Raw genomic sequence first — 19,766 nt, forward strand, 5'->3', positions numbered from 1 at the left:
GTTTCAACTGAAGCTGTACCTGCCTGGGTCCTTGTAGGTAGGCTGCAGTCTGAAGGGAAGGGGAAGGAAGAGAGAATCTGTGCAGGAGGCATCTGTTGTCAAAGGTGAAGCTCTGTGTTGTGACATTTAAAAGGAAATTGTTGCATAAACTTGTGTTCTAGGAATGTGGGTGTGCTGGGCAGGGAAGGGTACATCATGCCCCAAAGAAAAATACACCTTGCTCTTGGCAAAAGCTGTGGCTACTTAGTCTGCTACCCAAAATCCATATCTTCCAGAGCATGAGTGAGCTTAAGATAGAGCAGAATTCAAGGGCCTTCTGGAGGGTATGGTTAAAGTCTGCAAGATAGAAGGTGTAGCATTAAATTGGTGGTAGATTGGTAAGACTGTTAACTATGGCAAAACTAAAGCAGCTTCTACTTTTCTAAATTGAGTTATTAGAATTCCTGCTCTTCAACCCAAATAACAGATCTGTACTAGTGTATGGAAGTAATCTTTTCAGTTAATTGAGGAAGATGTATCTGCCCTCACCTGCCCTACCCCAAGCCCTGAGTCTTCTGTTTTGTGTCGAATTCTGTAGTACCTGGTTCCAGGTGGGGAACCTGGCATTACTGTGACCTTCAACCTGCCTTTGAAGCACCCCATTTGATCTGGGCATGCTCCTAGTGCTGAGAGTAAATTAGTTTTGCTCAGGGAAATTGCATTTTAGAGCTACTGCATTTTTTATTTGTTTTGTTTTGTTTCATTTTATTGAGCTGGCTCGGAACTGCTGTCAGTTTTGATGGATATAAGAGAAGACTGTTCATGTTCTTTTACCTCTTTAGGCCTGAAGGAGTATATAAGTGGTATTCCAAGAGATTATTCTGACCCTGAATGCTGATTGTTTGTGAAACTATGATTATCTCTATAAAAAGAGTTTCTACTTCTGCTTTACTAAATGAAGGGGGAATGTATCACCAAAGAAAAGAGAACAAAGAGTGGCATAAAATTTTCAAAGCTGATAGATAGATTGACAGACAGACAGACAGACAGACGCTAATTAGGAAAGAATGTATTACTATAATTTTAAATGTACCCTAAGTCTCATTACAGCAGGGAAATCTCCGTTTCTGTAAATCTCAGATCTACAATTCTGTGTGGTGGTAGTTTTCCAAAATGCAGTATCTGATTTGAAAGTACATTTACTTATAAAATTCATTTTAAAGATTTATATGGCCGCCCAACTCACAAAAGTGCAGCTCTAGGTGAAGTACAACAATAAAAGCAAATTTGCAATACACCAAAACTTGACAGAAAACATGACCAAACATACAGTCGAGGACACCAACATGTACTCCACCTCGTGGGACAAGCTTCTCTAGCATCCGAGTCCTAATGCAGTGTTTCTCAACCTTGGCAACTTTCAGATGTGTGGACTTCAACTCCCAGAAGGCTGGCTGGGGAATTCTGGGAGTTGAAGTCCACACATCTGAAAGTTGCCAAGGTTGAGAAACACTGCCCTAATGCCTGAGGGAACAGCCAGGTCTTCAAGGCCTTCCTGAAGGCTAAATGGGTGATATCTACGATATTTTTAACATGCAATGAAGCATAGCTGGCAACTGTGGAAGAAGTAGTAGTTGCAAGAAAGCCAGGCATTTGGGCATTGAATAATTTCTGGCACTGGGTTTTGTCCAGCTTTTGTTTGCAAATTGTACAGGTTCAAGCAATGGTCCTTTATTCCTGCATGTTTGATATAGTTAAAGAAAAGAAAGGAGCCAGGCTTTTCCTGATTACCAATATGCTTTGAGAGAAGATCTTGGGGATGCTGTCTGTCCCCTGCCCCCATCTTGGGAAGTTCCCTCTTTCTACTTGATTTCACAAGCTGATCATGTACTGAGTCATCCGTGCTAATTGTTTCTCAATTCCTCTAAAACTCCTAAACTGGATTTTTCCCTACTTACGTAAGTAGCAAGAACCTTTCCAAAGCATTATCCCATAATGAAACTGAGGATACCACAACTTTGAACTACATTGTACTCAACAGGACCAGGAAGCTGCATTTGTCTGAAAAATCTGCCTTGGAAGCAGTGAGGGTGCAGATTTGTGAGGGACAACACCATTGGAAGAGAAGAGGTGTCATGAGTTCAGTGTCTGAGGGAGCTGATACACTTGTAGAATATAACACCTCTGTATAACCCCTTGGATACCCATGTGCCTGTTCCGTTTGTTGCCCGGATGCTAACTATGAAATGGAGATTAGGCATCCATCTGTTCAAGATGCTTTCATTTGGATTCCTGCATTGAGCAGCGGGTTGGGCCCAGTGGCCTTAATTACCCTTTCCAACCCTATAATTTTATTTCAAAGACCTCTCTTTACTTAATTTGAAGAGCCTGGATAAGCTAGACAATCCAGTATTGTGCTAGACTAATTCCTTTTTTCACTGATATATTTACAGTAGTGCTTCAGTATTTTAGATCTGTGTACTTTGGGATCATGGCTTTTTGCCACATTTAACATTTGCTGATTTTAGATATGTATTATTATTAATACGAGTTGCACTTTATCCTTTTTCTGAGAAATCAAGGCAACTTACACAGGGGTCTCCTCAATTATGTCTTCTCACCACAAACACAGGTATGGGACAATGTTTGAAATCTGAAATTTTCCAAGTTTGAGATGGCTGTTTCAACCATTTAGGAAGTGTTTCTAGCTCAAAATACTTTCAGAATGGTCAAAACAAGCAGGGCCGCATGCTGAATGTTTTGTATTGCTATCAGTCACATAATTTAGGTTGAAACTAATCCAAAAGCATGCACTGAGTTGAATTGCCACAGGAATACAGCCAAAAAGCATTTTCAAAATGTCTTACAGAAATCTATGAAATGAACTTGAAGTCAAAAATATCTGAAGGGAAAATTCACAGGTGGAAAATTTCAAGTGGTGTTTGCAACAGGAGTTATATGAAACAAGTCTATTAACACTCCTATATTCTCTAAGAGCCTCCTCCTCCCTCTCTCTGTATTATTGTATGTTGAGTAATTTCCTGGTAGTTGTTCAATCAATCTGTGCCTTCCTTCTCTGTCTCTGAGTTATTCTCCCTGTCAGCTTTCTTAACTCTTACTTAGTTCCACTAGCATTGATTTAAGGAGCTTCAGGCAAATAGTTCCTTAGCCATTTTTCAGTCTCTTTCTTTGGGTGTGTGGAAGCTTTTCCATTTGAATATTTTCAGTTATTCAGTGAACTATATTACTATTTCAGAGTTTCCTTCCTTCTAAACTGTAACACTCAAAGAGGACAAAATGAAAAGTTCTTCTACAGAAACCCCATTGATGATCATCAGACATGCTGTGCAGCTTCAAAATGGGGAGAGATGTCCCCTTCATAGGAAATCATTCCTAATAGATTGTGCCTGAAAACTGTAACTTACTTAAAACTCTGTCCACTTCAGTGGAACTTCTAAAAGAGTATTTTTGAAATTGCTTCTCTGTTGTTGTTGTTTAACACCCTTGAAAAGTTCTCAGGAGGTTTAAATTCTGGATTAAAACAGAAGAGCCATAGTAACAGTTGGTATCACTTTGTTCTTCTCTCAAATGCAGGACAATCTCAGCAAAGACACATCACCAGGCCAATGATTTTAATATATTTGAAGGAATGATCTGCCATGGAGTACCCCTTGTGACCATTTCACGGGGCAAAGTGGCTTTTCAAAGTGGAGTCTTTCATGTCAAAGCAGGAGAGGGGAGATACATTCCTTGTGACCCTTTCCCTGAATATGTTTACAAACGGATCTGGCAACGGGATCAGGTGTGTACTTATATATTGTTTCTTTTGTTGATTAAAGAAAATATTTAAGGCTTTGTACAGTATGTGTCATGAAATGGCTAGAACAAATGATCAAATTTTGTTAAGCCTCTTAACTTAAGCCACTGTTCTTATGGCTTTGAATCATATATCTGAAAATTCCCTAATTTGGGTTAAGAAAATATAGAGGATATAGGGGAAGTTATGCCTAGAGATAAAATTAAGTATTGTTGTACAATACTGGGAGGTCTTCAAACAGAGGTTGGATGGTCATCTGTCAGAGATGCCCTAGTGGATCCCATACTCATTATGTATGTCTTGTACTGTTCCAATAATTCTTTATTTTCAGCTAAGAGATTCTGTTAGAGTAATTCTGTGTATGCAGTTAATGCTGTCAATACATCCACTTGAGATGTCTGTGACAATGGAACCAATTAACTGGATAAATGTTGGGCTCCCCTTCACTGAATTTTTCAGACAAGGGCTAGACTGCCATCTCTTGGGAGTATTTTAATTTGGATTTCTGCACAGAACAGGGAGTTTGATTATAAGCCTAAATGGCTTCTTCCACTTCTATGATTCTATGAAGACAACTCCAGACCTCTGTGTATGATGTCAGCGATACACAGAGCTTGATTTATCTCAGCTCATTGTTATATAGCTGAAAAGTCTGCAGAGCTAGGATTTGGGGGGGGGGGGCAGGGGAGGGGGGAGAGGTTATGATTCTGTATGGTCCTGAAAAGGAGATACTACCTTGATGGCCTTGCAGGTCTCCCTCAGTAGTCTAGGCAAGTACAGGTAAAATTGACAAGAGTTTTGTCAGTTTCCTCCTCCTTTTCAATATTTAGGCCTGGCTTGCAAAGCACCAAGCTGCTTGGGTATTTTATTTACATTCTTCCTCGCCATTAAGAAAAGAAAAAAAATTAAGATTAAAAAATTAAATATGTCATTGCAGGAATGTCAGCCTGTTGCTGTCAAGCGAGCACCATATATGGGAAAAGTGATCACACTTGGCACTGAACCAAAATAACCTTCTGATATAGTTGATGTTCTTCAGGTAACTGTCTCATTTATTCAGAGGAAACTGCTTGAGTCCAAACCAGTTTTATCTACAGACAGGAATGAATAGGCTCAGATCTTTACCAAATAATTCCTTTACTGGACTGAAAGTATGTTGAATGATGCACTGAGATCAATTTCATATCTTTTGAACTGTGAACTATCTCAACTAGATGTTGAGTAAGAAGTAAGAATATGTAAGTCAGATAAAATGCAGAAGATAACTCAAGACCTTCCAGAAATGACACTTATGATTTGGGAGCCCATCACAGAAAAGCCAAAATCAAAATATTTTTGTATTAGTATTATGTCTCTTGGGATTCCAAGAATTCTTTCTCTAGGGTTTGTACAAACCTGAAGTACATATTCTCTTCCCTCCTCCCCCAAAAGATTTTGATTGTTTTGACAAATTGGAAGATGGTTTGGTATCACTGAGGTTCTTCTCATTTCCATTTGTGTATGCTCCTGAAATTTCTGACTGCCAAACTATGATACTATGACATAGACTTGTATTAATCATCCATTTCACAAATGCAATTTAAATACTGCTCCCCACCTTCAGGGTTAAGTACTCAGTTCTCCTTGTTCTCTAGAGACTCTGACCTAATTAATTTAGTCACATAAGTTCTGAGCCCTGTAAATCATTTCAGCAGAAGATGTTCTTGATTATTCTAAAGCACTTTTTAAAATCTCTCCTGGTTTTGGATCTGTTGCCTCTTCCCACTCAGGAGATGCCAGCAAGAGATATGTTCTTACTTATGACCTTATGAGGATAATGTTGAGAAACAGCTGGCCTAGCCCTTCCTCTTGTGCACAATGGTCATGATCCCACTTAGGTCCCTTGGTGACCTTGGGCAATAAATGTACCAGGCAACAGACCCTACAATTGTATTTTCTAGCATTATAAGCAGATGGTTCCTGATATGGATCAGAACCAATGCATATTGCTCTGGAAGGGGTAAATCTTCTCCACCCTTTTGCTGCCACTGGAGTGCCCTTCCCCTTTAGCCCATGGTGTTTGCAAGGGGATTTTAGCATAAATGGCTAGAGAGGGAAATCTTAACCCTCCTCAGTGTAGATACAGCAAAATATGCAATTTAATATTTAATTGAAACTATTTCACAAGATTGGTATGAGGATAAAATAGGGTAATCCTACCATTATGAGCTTCTTTGAAAAAAGATAAAGATTTCTTTGAGTTAAATGGTGACTTCATAGACTTGGGCATGTAGTTTTCTTGGCAATAATATAGTAAGTGGCTAGTCAACTGCCTTTCTCTGGGATTTTTTTCCCCCAAACTTTTTAATTTAGCCTATAACCTTGTAATTTCCTAATGGTCTCCCATCCAGTTACTAAGCTGATTTGATCACACTTAGCTTTTTGAAATGAGCTAAGGTTTCATGGGTTGAGAGAGGAAAAATGAGTTACAAATTACAGGAAGGGAAAGCCAAACTAGACAGGTATTGGCTACAGATCCTGTACATAACCTGCAGTAGGATGTTCAGTAAAAACCTGATTACACAATCAACATTTTTTGAAGAGGCAATAGGAAGGAAGACCTGACTTCCATATGTCTAAGGTTGACTGGGGAATTCTGGGAGTTGAAGTCCACACATCTGAAAATTGCCAAAGTTGAGAAACACTGCTATAGATATTGGCCTATTGATTATTGTACTTTATTCAGGTTGAAGGTTTCTGAGCCTCCAGGTAACACCACTGCCCTCTCCCCCAACACTTTTCTTCAGCTACTTCAGTACCGGGGACCCTTTCAGATGTGGACTGCAGTTTTTCAGAAGAGCTAGTGCAATGGGTTAGACGAAAAGAATCATCCAATCACATTTAGTGTTATCTTAACAGTGTTGTAGAGTTTGTGCTACTTAGAACAGGTGCTAGAGTTTGTGCTACTTAGAAACACAGAAAGAAGGCTGCAAAATGATCCCCCGCCCAGTCTTCTTTGAGGACAAGGGTGGAGTTTCAGCCAGAACATGACTGGGATAAACTCCTGGAATTACAGAGATGGAAAGATGAAAAATGTTAGTGGGAGCAATATTGTTCCCCTTTAACATTAGAGAAGGCCCAGTTCTAACCAAGAAAAAAGGTCTAAAGCTGCAGAGTCTGAGAAAACTATTATCATCCTTAGAGGGTTTTTTTTTCTTTTTTCTTTTTCTTTTATGTGCTGTAATTCTGTTATTGCCTCACTAGATGACAAATTGCCAAGCAGAAGACTGATTTCTTTTGAAGATTTATATCATATCATTTCCCCCTTTCTCTGTAGGTCAAAACAGGTGAAAACTATTCTGTGACCTGCTTATGCAATCTGTTTTGGAATCATATTAGCCTGCACTTCCTGATTTGAATGCCTGAAGATTTCTGGATGATATACCAATCTGATGAAACTGTTCTGCACTCCCCATTGGTGTTTTAATCCTTGCTATCTCTTGGAAAATTGCAGCAAGATCCTCTCTCTGTTCATGTACTTTGACTTCTAGAGAAATCACTGTGGCTTTTCCAGCACATGATAATCTAGTTCTCGAGTCTTCTTTTAGTGTCTGATTTAGAGAAATTAGAGCTATCCGGTTAGATGACTTAGAGCACCTGCCATGATTGTCTGTTAGAAGCAAAGCTGGACAGGATGAATTATTATTTGATTTGAAGAGGATGCAGCTTCTTAACTGCTGTTAACTCAGCAGTCTTTGGAAGAAATGTTCACAGCTTTAAGGCATGAGTTAATCCTAACAGTGAAAACAATCATGATTAAACTGGAGATGTCACTTAGGACATGCCTGTCCTTGAAAGCTAAGTGATGGCCTCATCCAAAGCGCCCCCCCAACCCATTTTCTTGAATCTTGGAAAACAATATTTAGGTCCTCCTACTGCACTCACTTTCTGGGTGTGTCCATTCAACACCTTTCCGGAAGCAGATTCCAGAAGCAGATCTGGTTCTATCTGTTCACATGGCATGGAATCAGCTTTTTGGCTCTGTTCATATGTATTTAATAAGATTTTTGGGTCTGTTCTGGTTTACTGAGCCTGGAGCAAAGCTGGATCATCCCTAAGCAGTTTTTGCAATGCTTACCTGTTTTTCGGTTGGCATAGCTCTTGCCTTGCCATCTGAAGACAACTGGACCAGACTTTTAAATTTTTTAAAAAATGCAGTGGATCTGATTTGAGGAATTTTCCACAACAAAATAAATGTCTTTTTTCCTTGCTTCAAAGAAGGAAGGAAGGAAGGAAGGAAGGAAGGAAGGAAGGAAGGAAGGAAGGAAGGAAGGAAGGAAGGAAGGAAGGAAGGAAGGAAGGAAGGAAGGAAGGAAGGAAGGAAGGACTGCATTTTAGAATGTGCATTTTGTCATTGGATATGTGTAGAGAGAGGGGTGACTGACGTCTAATTCTAATTGGCTTGGAATAACTAAAACCCTTCATTTCATATTAGGTCTTTCATCTGTGGAAAACAGAACAAGAAATGGAAAGCAGGTAGAGGAATTGAAGACACTTGGTGATAATATATCAGGAAAGGAAATACCCATCTGAACGACAGAATAGGGCAAAAAGTGGAGGAGAAGCAATTGGGCATATTTTTTAGAAGGCATAAGGAAGCAAACTGAAAACAGTAATGAAAGAAATTGGGGGAGGGGCATATACATTTAATATATTATTACATCATCATCATCATCATCATCGTTAAATACATGGAAAGGAACGAACACTTTGACAGGGTGTCAGGAAACAGTCTGCTCAACTGAGTAACCTCAAGCTGAATGGCACAATTTTGCAGGGAAAAGTGAACCAGTATAAGGGGAAAAAAGCAAATGTTTTTGATACATTTTTCACTCACAGAGCCATAGATTTCTTTAATGGTTTTCAGTCAGTGTTTTGCAAAACAGGCACAAACTTTTGAAGTTCCAGGAGCTCTTCACCAGGCAAAATAGTTTAAGAACCTGTGGCTAATGCTGTAAAACAGGGTTTTCTTTTTCCACATCTGTTTCTTTCTTCCTGGCACTTCCCAGTGCCTGGAGGATAGGAAACCAAAAATGTAACTGCAAAAGAAGAAGGAGAGGGAGGAGGAGAAGGAGAAGGGTTAGTTTTACTTATTCCAAAATAAGGGTTTTTTATTTGGTATCTTTCTCCTAAGCAGGATTGAAAAGCTAATGAAGAAAGAAAAGGAAAATTATGAGTGGTTTTGCACCCATTTCAAGCAGATGAATACTAAGCATTTCTTCTCCTTCATCATTCTGGCCAGGTATTACTGATGGAGGAAGAGAGAAGATTAACTTTAGGCTCATGTGCAGTGCAACAATGGCTACAGGTATTTTATACAGAGACAACATCTATGTGAGTCAAAACATCACTTCTGTACAGAGATATTACCAGAGCAATGTGGGTCTAGTACCTAAGTGAATTCCATATGAACATTCCCTTTAGGGCATTCGTGGGGAAAGAAATATTGATCCCAGATAAGGCTTAGATGTTTATTTTTGGTGGATTCTACAATTAGATTCTGAATAGTGCTGCCCCAACCAACACTGCATTTCATGTTATTTACAGTTTACCTTTGCAAATGAATTGAGTTTCCTTTTCACATTTTTCTTGGAGAACTTGGATCTTCTGTTTAATAATTTTGTGTGTAGATATTTTATCCGTTTCTTGTCTGTGCTTGGAAAGAATGCTGTCGCCACTAATATTTTAAGTTGTGTGAGTGTAGAAGTCAGTAGTCCCAGCACTATTAGAAAGAACAGGATGACGCCAAGCTGGATCCATGTAGCAGAGAGGGAAATCTTTGGTTTGGGAATGCAGGCTTCCTCAAAAAGAGGAGTCTTAAAGGAAATAGTCTTGTCAACAAGCTCCCCATTGTTCAAGATGAACTTAGCTGTGTTTTTCTGTATAAGAGAAAATGGGTGATAAATATTATGCCAAAATCCACGCTGATCTCTAAAATGGCTATTACATAATAATTCTGAATAAATTACAATGCAATGATGAAATTTCTCCAAAGGTTGTCTGTGTTTATTTTCCTGCAACAGGATATTAACAGTCTCTTAACTGTCTGGCCTAGACCTTAAGCCATTAGTGTATCTTTCACATTTGGCAGTAGATGCAAGATTTGGCAATGCTAAAAGCATCATCTGCATTATGGCCCTAAATAAAACAGAATAAGCACACTGAGGGATGGGATTAAGGATCCCACTATCTTGGCCCCCATGATTCAGCAGTGGTCAGCTATGTTCTTTTTGGATGCATACAACAGGGCAAGAAAATGTGAGACAAGCTCAAATGGTTTCAGGGAAGAGCAATTAAGATTATTGGCTAAAAACAGTGTTTCCTAAATGAAGATTGAGGGAAAGAAGTATATTTAGCCTTCAGAAAAAGACAGGGAAAACCTGAAGGCATCACACAGAAGAAGACCACAATCTTTCCTTTATTGTTCCAGAATACAGGACATAGACTACTGGTCTTGCCACAGGAAGACATTTCCCTATTGACTATTGGGGGCGGGGGGGGGGGGGAAATCCTCACAGGAGGACTGTGAAACCAGTTACCAAGAGGGGTGGTTGTCTCCTTCAGATGAGTCAAAGCAGAGGCTAGATTGTCTCCTGGTGATGCTGCTTTGGCACTGCCAAATCCTATACTGAACTGGTGGAAGGGAAGCTTAAATTGCTTATTGTCCCACACAGCCCACCTCAATAAATATTTGCTGTCATATTAACTCAGTTAGATGCTCTATTCTGTGATTAGAAGCAGGATCTCCATAGATTTGTAAAAGGGTTCTACATGACTCCCTAAATTAAGTTGGCTGGCTAACCATTCTTGAAGCAGTCTTCCACATAGGACATCCTTTCTGTTATCCCAAGCCCATGGCAGAAGCCAGCCAATTTGTTTTTTCAGAACCGAAATTGAACTGATGTTTTCCCCCTTTTCTCTGCAGAAGCCTAGCTATTTGTGCAGTGTCCCACTTGGGCCAATGACCTAATAGAGGATGAGATCTGCCTTGCTCCTATCAGTCACATCAACAATATGACTACCTGTCCATACGCCATGCAGGATGTTCTCCCAATTTAGCCAACACTGTTGCTTACACATTTCTGGCAGGGAAGGGAGAACTTCAGCCAGAACTGTCCCCCACCCACCAACATGGTGCTGACATGCCACATAGGTGATCTATGCAATTCCTCAGGTAATGACTGTTGGCTACATAGAAAGGTGCTGTAAGACAGTGTTTCCCAACCTTGGCAACTTTAAGACGTGTGGACTTCGACTCCCAGAATTCCCCAGCCAGCAAGCTGGGAGAGGGAGGCATCCTCACTAATAGCCAGTAAAGTCAATGGATATAACTTGAACCCCAGAAAACAAACATTAAAAAGCCAAGCAGAGTGTGACCAAAAAATAAATAAATGGTGATTTAATTATTCCTTGCCAGTGAAAAACAGATCATACCAGCAGAAAGCAAGGGGAAATTAGGGAAGTTAGCCTGCTTTTTTTTCTGGCAAGCAAGGAACACAATCTGATTTCACAGAGTTTGAGCATCTGCAAGGATGTTGCAATGCAAGCCCTGCCCACAGTGACATCATGACATAGGCACTTAAAGGAGGGGCTTGTGCAGTGCCATCACTGGTGGGTGGAGCTAGCCATACCTTGTCCCCCTTTGCAGCAGATACTGCTAAGTACTTCTCCTGTTCACTGCGAGCTCACCCAGATCAGATTCTGATAGATGGCTAAATCCCCCCACTCGAACCATCTGTCAGACCTTGTCTCCTCCCCCAGTTCTACCCCACATGAAGGAGAGCAATTGGGGGAGGTTTTTCCCACTGGCACAAAGGGAGTCTACCAAGGACTGCATCTTAACTGAATGGTGAATAGATATCTGTAGGAAGCCAAATCTCTTGGACAAGAGCACCATTTTATTCTCCTTGAATGCTGTACTGCCCTGTTGAAACCCTCGTCTGAATGTATGAGGGTTGGAAACAAGGCCCAGCACATTTCTCCAATCTTGTGCCCTGCAGATGCCTTGGACAGCAACTCACAGCATGCAGATTGAGAATTCTGGGAACTCTTGACCAACATGCCTGAAGGCATCAGCTTGGGGAAGCGCTGTTTGGACTGAAGGGCTGAGGAAGTGCCATAAGCATTTGGATTAATAGCGTGGATTCCCTTGGATAACTATGATTTATATCATTTTCTAGCATCACCCAACAGTAGTTGTGCTAATATAACAGTAATGAGAGCAGGTGGCTTGTGGGGTGGGCATGGTGTCTATAAGGTCCTGAGTGAAGAGGAGGAACTGTACTAAGAAATGAAAATAGAAAATAGCATTCTAGCAAAAGAAAAAAAGAAAAGATAAAAGAAAGGAAAAGAAAAGAAAAAAGAAAGGAAAGAAAGGAAAGGCAACTGCCAGGAGAGATGGATATTCCTTCCCCATCTTCTCCCAGCTGCTGTGAAACAGTAACGGCTGGTACTTACAATGAAGTATCTTATCTGCTAAGAGCCAAAGGTTTGCTTTTTTAATATATAGTGTTATTTCCAGTGTCTGGGATTCAGAGGTTGGGATGATGATATCATGCAGAGCTGAAGTTTTTTCCTTACTTAATTTTTTAAAGCTTACTGAGGTTTTTGCTATTTTATGTGTGTAAAAGCTCTCTGAAAGCTTCCCAGGCCTTATTTCTTTGGCTTTCTGTCAGAAATGAATGGGAAATTATGCCATCAACATTTCATGATTTGCTGACCAATTTATATAGCAGAGTCTGGATGAAGTGAGGTCCGAGCACTCCCGCCCCCGCCCCCTGCACGCAAAAGGCAGACTGTACAGCTGAAGTTCCTGTGTCTGAGCTGTCCTGATTAGGAGAGAGTGTTCTCTGTCTCCAGGCTTCTCGAGAGATCCATTTAAGTGGAACTAGCTAAGAAATAAGAAGCAAACAGTGCACAGAGGGTTGAGTCTGGAGTAAGGCAGCAAGTGGGCCTCTTGAGATTTAACACAAATATAACCCAAATTTGAACAGGAACTATTCACCTTTCAGTAATTGGTATTTGAAAGAACTAACAGTTTTCAACTTATTAATTATATGTCATTGGGTGAACAAGCAACTCAGGCTGGTTAATGACATACTTTTGTTGCTGATGATGATCCCCTCAGCAATTCTCACCTTGCAATTCTAGGAGGCAGGTATTTAAAAAATCACCCTATTAAGAAATATTTTTTCTGTTTTGGTGGGGATATAATTGAGCCCTTCAATATTCCTCTTTTTCTAAGGAACTTTGCAACACTTTGTTATATCCTATGATTTCCAAAATTGTGGGTAGCTCAGATGATTACTACTTGTGGACCAAGATTTCAGAATGAGTTGCACAGAGGCCAAATTCTGTCTTGACTCTTATGGGCTTAGTGTGACTCTTAGGGAAGAATGAGGTACAGTCAAACAAAATAGTTTATATTGTTATTTAGGGATATGTTACCTAACTTATGAATTGAATGTTATATATTTGTGTCTGTGTGTATGTGTATGTGTTGTCTATTGGGTATATGAATGTGCTGAGCATTGGGCAGTGACTACAGTACAATTTATTAAATGGAAACAAACTGAAGAGCTTCAACAGGTTAGCACGAGCCAGGTGAGGGGAATCAGGAATGGTAGATCTCTTATAATCCCACCATCACCACCACCATCACTGCATACATACACTATCATTATCTGATCAAAGTGATGGTCATAGAATGTTGCAATACCCTAGCATTTCCTTCTTCACTGTACCATACAATTCAGCGTAAAATTAAATGTTCAATTTAATGGAGGATGTTAATGTGGTCACTTAGTTTGGGCTACAGCTCCACTCATTTCCAACAGCACAGCCATACTGGCTGACCTAGTTCAACATCTCAAGATTGCCATATTGGAGAAGACTTTAAATAAATACCTAAGCAAAGAGTTTAGTTCAGTGCTTAATTGTTAAAAGCAGGATTATTCTCTCTCTAACATAAACCTGGCAACCAGCCACTGTTCCCACTCATTGCAGGCATTCAAAGATTGTTTGTGATTTATCAGTGAAAAGAAGCAAACACTTGCTTAGGCTCAATAATTGGCCCTCAAGGGATGTTTGCCTATATGCTCCTCTCCTCTAGCTATATATACGGTGTTCCAAAATCTACCATACAATGTCTAAAAGAAAATCTTGGAAAGAAGCTTTTGTTTTTCTGTCTTGAATAGGTGTTGGTAAACTTATTTCAAATGTCTCTGGGTGGTGTTTTGAGCTTAATTTTTTGTTGGAAGCATGCTATTTCTCTTATTGCTATTTTCTGGTACATTTCTCTGAAGTCTCCTTCATTCTCAAAAAAGCCCACTGGGAGCTAGGAAATCCAGAGAGCTGCTGGAGAGGTCATTCTATAAGGAAAGTCAAGGTATTCACACACATCCCTTGGCTATTCATAATTAACCACAGGAATGGCACACTTTATCTTTGAGAATTTCAGAGATATCCACAGGGTGTGGTCAATAAAGTTCAAGATGGCATCTGCGATGGTGCAATCGAAGCTTTGCCTGTTTTTTATGACCATCACACATTGTGGTAGCCACCATCTTCATTCTTTTGACCACACCCTGCAGACACACCTGATTACACTAAAAGTCTTTATTTTCCCTCTGGAGAGAAAATTAATTGACATATACATGGAATGGGAGACATGAAGTTGCATTATCCCACCATAAGGCAACAGTTATTACATTCCTCCCTGTTTTATTGTAATTGGAAGATAAGCACCAGTTATATTGGTGAACCCAAATGACCTGTTCTCTGGAACACTTAAGTTTTTCATAATTGCTTCTTGTAAAATAATTTCTTCAAGGGTGAGAGGAAAAATGATTGTTCAGTGCTAATTCCTTTTTTTTTTTTTTTTTTTGCTGTTTCATGTAGTGCTTCAATATTTTAAATCTGTGTACTTTTGGATCATGGTTTTATGCCAAATTCAATATTTGTTAATTTTATAAATATGTTATTAATATTAATTGTATTTTATCCTATTTTTTCTGAGAAATCAAGGCAACTTACAACAAACATAAGTATGCAAAAAATTTCCAAGTTTGAGATGGTTGTTCCAACCATTTGGGAAGTGTTTCTAGCTCAAAATACAATGGTCAAAACAAGCAGGGCTATGTGCTGAATGTTTTGCATTGCTATCAGTCACAACGTCATTTACGTTGAAACTAATCCTAAAGCATGCACTGAGTTGAATTGCCACAGGAATATAGCCAAAAAGCATTTTCAAAATGTCTTATGGAAGTCTACGAAATGAACCTGAAGTCAAAAGTACCTGAAGGGAAAATTCACAGATGAAAAATTTCAAGTGGTGTTTGCAACAGGAGTTATATAAAACAAGTCTATTTACTCTCTTTTTAAAAAGAAGGAATGTGCTGAGAAGCAAAGCAGGAATCTTGTTCAAAAAGAAAAGCTCTTAGGCTATGCCATTGTATCAGACAAACATTTTGATGCCTGCTGAGATTTGTTTAGCTTCCAGAGTTATGAAGGGATTGTGTCCTTAATATAAAGGGTTGTTCAACATTCTGGTTTGCCCAATAATTGGCAGGAAGTGCAGGCCCATAAATCTGCTGACGTGCTGAGTCACTGATCACTAGCAAGCCGATCTGAAAACCTCGGCTGAAAAAGAACATCTTCAAGACTCGTTTTCCCATTACCTTTTTGAGGCTAGCAAAAGCAAGATGCATTTCTCCTTCCAGCAGCTTCCAGTAGCTCATGGGAATTAAAAGTTATCTGGTAACAAATCTACTGGGGCTGACTCTAATTTAATATGAGAAAGATATTCTCCTTATGCTCAGACACAATTGCAGAAAAAGCCAGAATTAGCAAATGCTTTATATGTGAGACTTAGATGCTGTTAATGTTGCCTGCAGTTAATAGTTTCAGCTTCCCTGTCTCTGCATTTGACAGTTATGGCCTCTCTCTCGCAGGCAAGGAGTTTATGTAGGCCACTTCACTGACAATGCCGTTACCAACATAAGAGTGGCATAGTGGTTAAGGACGTTGGACTGAGACTGGGGGTTCCAGATTCTAGTCCACCCTCAGCCATGGAGACTTAGTGGGGGCCATTCAGTTCATCACTCAGCCTTCCCTACTGAGGGGTTGGGATAAAGTGAAGGACACATGCCACTTTAAACTGGATAAAATATAAGTTTTAAGAAATAAATAAATATAGGGGAAGAACTCTAAACAGGGAGTCTTTTATCCCAGTGAATCTCCATATTTGGGCAATTTATTTATTGGAAGAAACTTGGAATATGCAAAGTGCCTTTATATTGGCTGAGTTCATAGACCAGTGTTGGCTGGGGAATTCTGGGAGTTGAAGTCCACATATCTGAAAGTTGCTAAGGTTGAGAAACACTGTTATAGACCATGCTTAAGCAAGTTGGTTAAAGGCCAGCCCATTGCATTTTCCAGACCTTTTAAAATTGAGCTGCTTACATTTTTCACCCCTCAGGCACATCTTACATTCTTTATGACAAAGCAGCAGATGCTTTAAGCTGCCTTAAACATCCAGTGTGATGCTCTCTTTGCTTTTGTTTAATATTCAGGCCCTTCAAACCTTGGGTTTTCTATGCCGTGCCTACCCACTTCCAGGTTTTCTGTCCTATTTCTTAGCATAATTTTATTCGGTAGAAAACTTGCATCTGAAGCAATAAAAACCAGCCAAAAGTGCTGTGCTGTAGCTAAGATACTTACATGGTAATACAATTTGAAGTGGACCTCTAGCTCAGGGAAATCTTGGAGATGCTTGCTCACGGAAAAAATGAGCCAGTAAAGCAAATAATCTACCGCTGCAAAGAGGACCCAAATGCAAAGGTTAGCAACCACAGGAAGAAAAAAGCGTGCTGTGCATTTCCTCTCTTTAGGTGTTTGGCAAAAAGATGGCACCAGCGAGTACAGATTTCTTTCTTCTTTACTTAGGGGAAGGGCTGAGAGTTTTTGCTGCTGCCACACTTGCTCGTTGTATTTAACGAACCCTTGTGTAATGTATGTGTTCTTAAACTTGAGGTTCTGTGGGCTCAGGAAGTTTCGGATGAAGAGATATGTCCCAAGGAGAACCAAAATTGTCCCCAAAAGAGGTAGCACTTTCTTGCCCAAAAAGGACTGTAGAGCTATTATGGAGGAGATCTGGCTAGTGATGTTGTGAATGCCCAGTTTTGTTTTTTCCAGCTGCAGCTTCAGGTCTTCATCTGAAACCAAGAAAGACACGTTTAAGCTGTCACGCACCACAAACAGATGTCCTGAAAACTTGATCTGATTGAAAATCCACCGAATGGCTTTAAGATAGGTGAAGTCAAGGAAAGCCCAGTTCTGGGAATCAAGAGTGCAAGTCACACTATCTGCCAGCTGCTTCAGGTTAAAAAAAATATTTTGGATGTTGCCAGCAACCACCATAGCAGTCCCAGCAGCAATGAGAGTGTTTCTGCCTTCGCGCAGTCCACAAGAAAGGAAGAACAGCACAACAAAGCAGCGGAAGGACCTGAAGAAGTACAGATTTACAGAAAGGAGAATCCATAAAATATTGACTGTGATGATAGAAAGCATTGGATAGTCCCGCAGGAAGGAATACCCAGGTAGAAGCAGGAACACACTTGCTATGAAACTGAGAGAGCTGCAGAGAGCAAAGAGGACCATCTTATTATTCCAGCTCAGCTTCCCCTCAGTCACAAAGAGTTTCCATGATTGCCGGAGAAATGTGGCAAAATCCATTTTCTTTATACTCCAGAGATCCAGTGCATTCACTTGGTGGAAATAAAACAAAAAAGGAAATTAATTCTTCAATACATTAATCCTTCAAATCCTTCAATTCTTTGTTCAGGCCTGAAAGGCCTATAATAAGCAAGTAGCCAAAGTACCCACATTCTTGGCATGAAGAACAAGCCAAGCAGCTCATCTGTGTAGCCTCTACCTTGAAGCAGGAAAATTTCCATGGGCTCTATTGTGATTCCATTGGCTTAGGGCAGTGTTTCTCAACCTTGGCAACTTTAAGATATATCGACTTCAACTCCCGGAATTTCTCAGCCAGCATGTGTAGACCCCAGTCAGCATGTATGGAATTCTGGGAGTTCATATCCAGACATCTTAAAGTTGCCAAGGTTGAGAAAACTGGCTTAGGGTATTTCTGCCTAGGGCCTACCATGAGAATACATTTGATATGTGAAAAGGAATTATTGCACAAATACCCAAGAGCATGGGAAAAGTGATTATTTGATTCCTCTGCAATTTATCTAGGCTGGTATTCAATATAAAGGGATAAATGAAAGCAAATACATAATTCAAGTCAGACATAACCAGTAGTCCTAGTTTTCAGTTATATTTCCCACTCCCAAATACTCTTTCCTTTTCTTTTATTTTAAAAATTTAAAAATGCCAGCATTTAAGAGTGATTTCCTCCATGATTTATATATTACCTGAAAATAAAGCTTTACAATTCTGACTTGTTACTTGGTTCTTCTATTGTTGCATTATAACAGGATTACTTTATAAAGAAACGTAGCTGATTTAAGTGCATATTTGATTCCTTAACACAACAACCAATCAACTTCTAATCATATAAAATAAATGTTGCCAATGTTATCCTCTAATGAGAGTCTAGTCCCTTACAAATATCATTTTAATTCTGTAACATTGTATTCTGATTTTAGCTAGAACACAGCAGGTCGCCTGGAATTGGGGTACATATTTATACAGAAACTGTTCTCAAGGTTACTAAGGTACTACTTATTCCCTCTTTCATTATTATTCTTGTAGCTGTATTATATCTATTCTTGTTCCAAAGCAGATGCCCAGTAAGGAAGGGAACAGCTTTTACAAAACATTGTACCTGGGATTCCAACATATCTCAAATACATTATTTCTCCACACAAACATGTTCGGCCTCCTATCTGAACCAATTCGGTTTCCACAATAGGGTTAAACTGTAGGACATATGACCTCCAAGATGTGTTGGAGGGCAACTGGCATAATGTAGCCATTTTCAGATTGCCAGGATGGGGAAGAGTGCTATAAAATATCCTCTCAGCAGGTCAAGCCATTTCTGTTTCAAGAAATTTAACAACTTCAAAGGCTCAGCTACAACTTAATGCAGCATCACAGTATGTAGAAAGGGGTACCTGCTTCAGCCATTCAATGAATCAAATTTGATTTCAGACAGTCCATCAAATATAAAATAGATGGTTGATTACTGAAAGTCAATCCACGTTGGTCTTTGTCTACCAATTGCTGGCTGCATCATGCCTTGATCAAAGCGATACTGCAGAAATACTGCTGCTGTTCTAAATACAGTGGAAGATTGTATGTTTTCCCAACTACCTGCAAGTGGGGAAATGGCCACATGAGTCAAAACTAATACAATGCAGAAAATTGTATGCATCTTTCCTTGAAAGTAGCTCATACTGCTCACAGTGGTCCTTGTTTCCATGTAAACATGCAAAGACAGATTGTGTAATGGAGATTAAAAGAAGAATCAAAATGTTATACATCAGCAAGGATCTTCAAGCAAAGCCATTAAGTCTAATGTCCTATTGAATACAGGATCTACAGTGTAGGATTTTTTTTTTCTGAAACACCTCAAGTGAAGGAAATCCTCATCGTCTCCCAAGACAGCCTACTCCATTTTTTAATACCGAATACAATAAGGAAGTTTTTCCTAAACTTTAATTGAAAATTAGGCTTCTTGCAATATTCATCTACTACTATGAGGTTTTTTCCTTCTAGGGCCACAGTCACAGCCCTTAGATGAAGAGGTGGCATGCCTGCATTTGCCAGACATCCAAATATGGCTTCTCTTCATCTTTTTTCCCCAGACTAATATAACCAATTCTCATAACTATTCCACAAAGATTTGGGGTTTGGCCTCTTCACCATCCTGGTTGTCCTCCTCTGAATGCTGCCAGGTGTACCAATG

At 39.7% G+C, this 19,766-nt stretch overlaps 3 protein-coding genes across 3 annotated transcripts in view; 1 reads left to right on the forward strand and 2 right to left on the reverse strand.

Moving 5' to 3' along the window:
- Positions 1 to 8,098, forward strand: part of DPYS (dihydropyrimidinase) — a 38,296-nt gene extending 30,198 nt beyond the window's left edge. Inside the window, exons 8-10 of the mRNA XM_007430419.3 lie at positions 3,574 to 3,781; positions 4,734 to 4,835; positions 7,113 to 8,098. Of these exons, the coding sequence (XP_007430481.1) occupies positions 3,574 to 3,781; positions 4,734 to 4,808 (283 nt within the window). The 3' untranslated portion in view covers positions 4,809 to 4,835; positions 7,113 to 8,098. The remainder of the gene's footprint in view (positions 1 to 3,573; positions 3,782 to 4,733; positions 4,836 to 7,112) is intronic.
- A 16-nt stretch (positions 8,099 to 8,114) lies between these two features.
- LOC103048237 (dendritic cell-specific transmembrane protein) lies at positions 8,115 to 10,872 on the reverse strand. Its single transcript, XM_088149271.1, has 3 exons — positions 10,858 to 10,872; positions 9,388 to 9,849; positions 8,115 to 8,874 (listed from the first exon to the last, which is right to left on the reverse strand). The coding sequence occupies exons 1-3, from the start codon at positions 10,870 to 10,872 to the stop codon at positions 8,782 to 8,784; spliced, it is 570 nt and encodes a 189-aa protein (XP_088005397.1). The 3' UTR covers positions 8,115 to 8,781.
- Positions 10,873 to 16,396: 5,524 nt separating this feature from the next.
- LOC148214755 (dendritic cell-specific transmembrane protein-like) lies at positions 16,397 to 17,702 on the reverse strand. Its single transcript, XM_088149272.1, has one exon. The coding sequence runs from the start codon at positions 17,567 to 17,569 to the stop codon at positions 16,397 to 16,399; it is 1,173 nt and encodes a 390-aa protein (XP_088005398.1). The 5' UTR covers positions 17,570 to 17,702.
- Positions 17,703 to 19,766: the final 2,064 nt, after the last annotated feature.

Source organism: Python bivittatus, unplaced genomic scaffold, assembly GCF_059951505.1.
Source record: "Python bivittatus isolate LINGU-HERP-01145 unplaced genomic scaffold, Pbiv_v1 ctg000590_np1212, whole genome shotgun sequence".
Lineage (NCBI taxonomy): Eukaryota > Metazoa > Chordata > Lepidosauria > Squamata > Pythonidae > Python > Python bivittatus.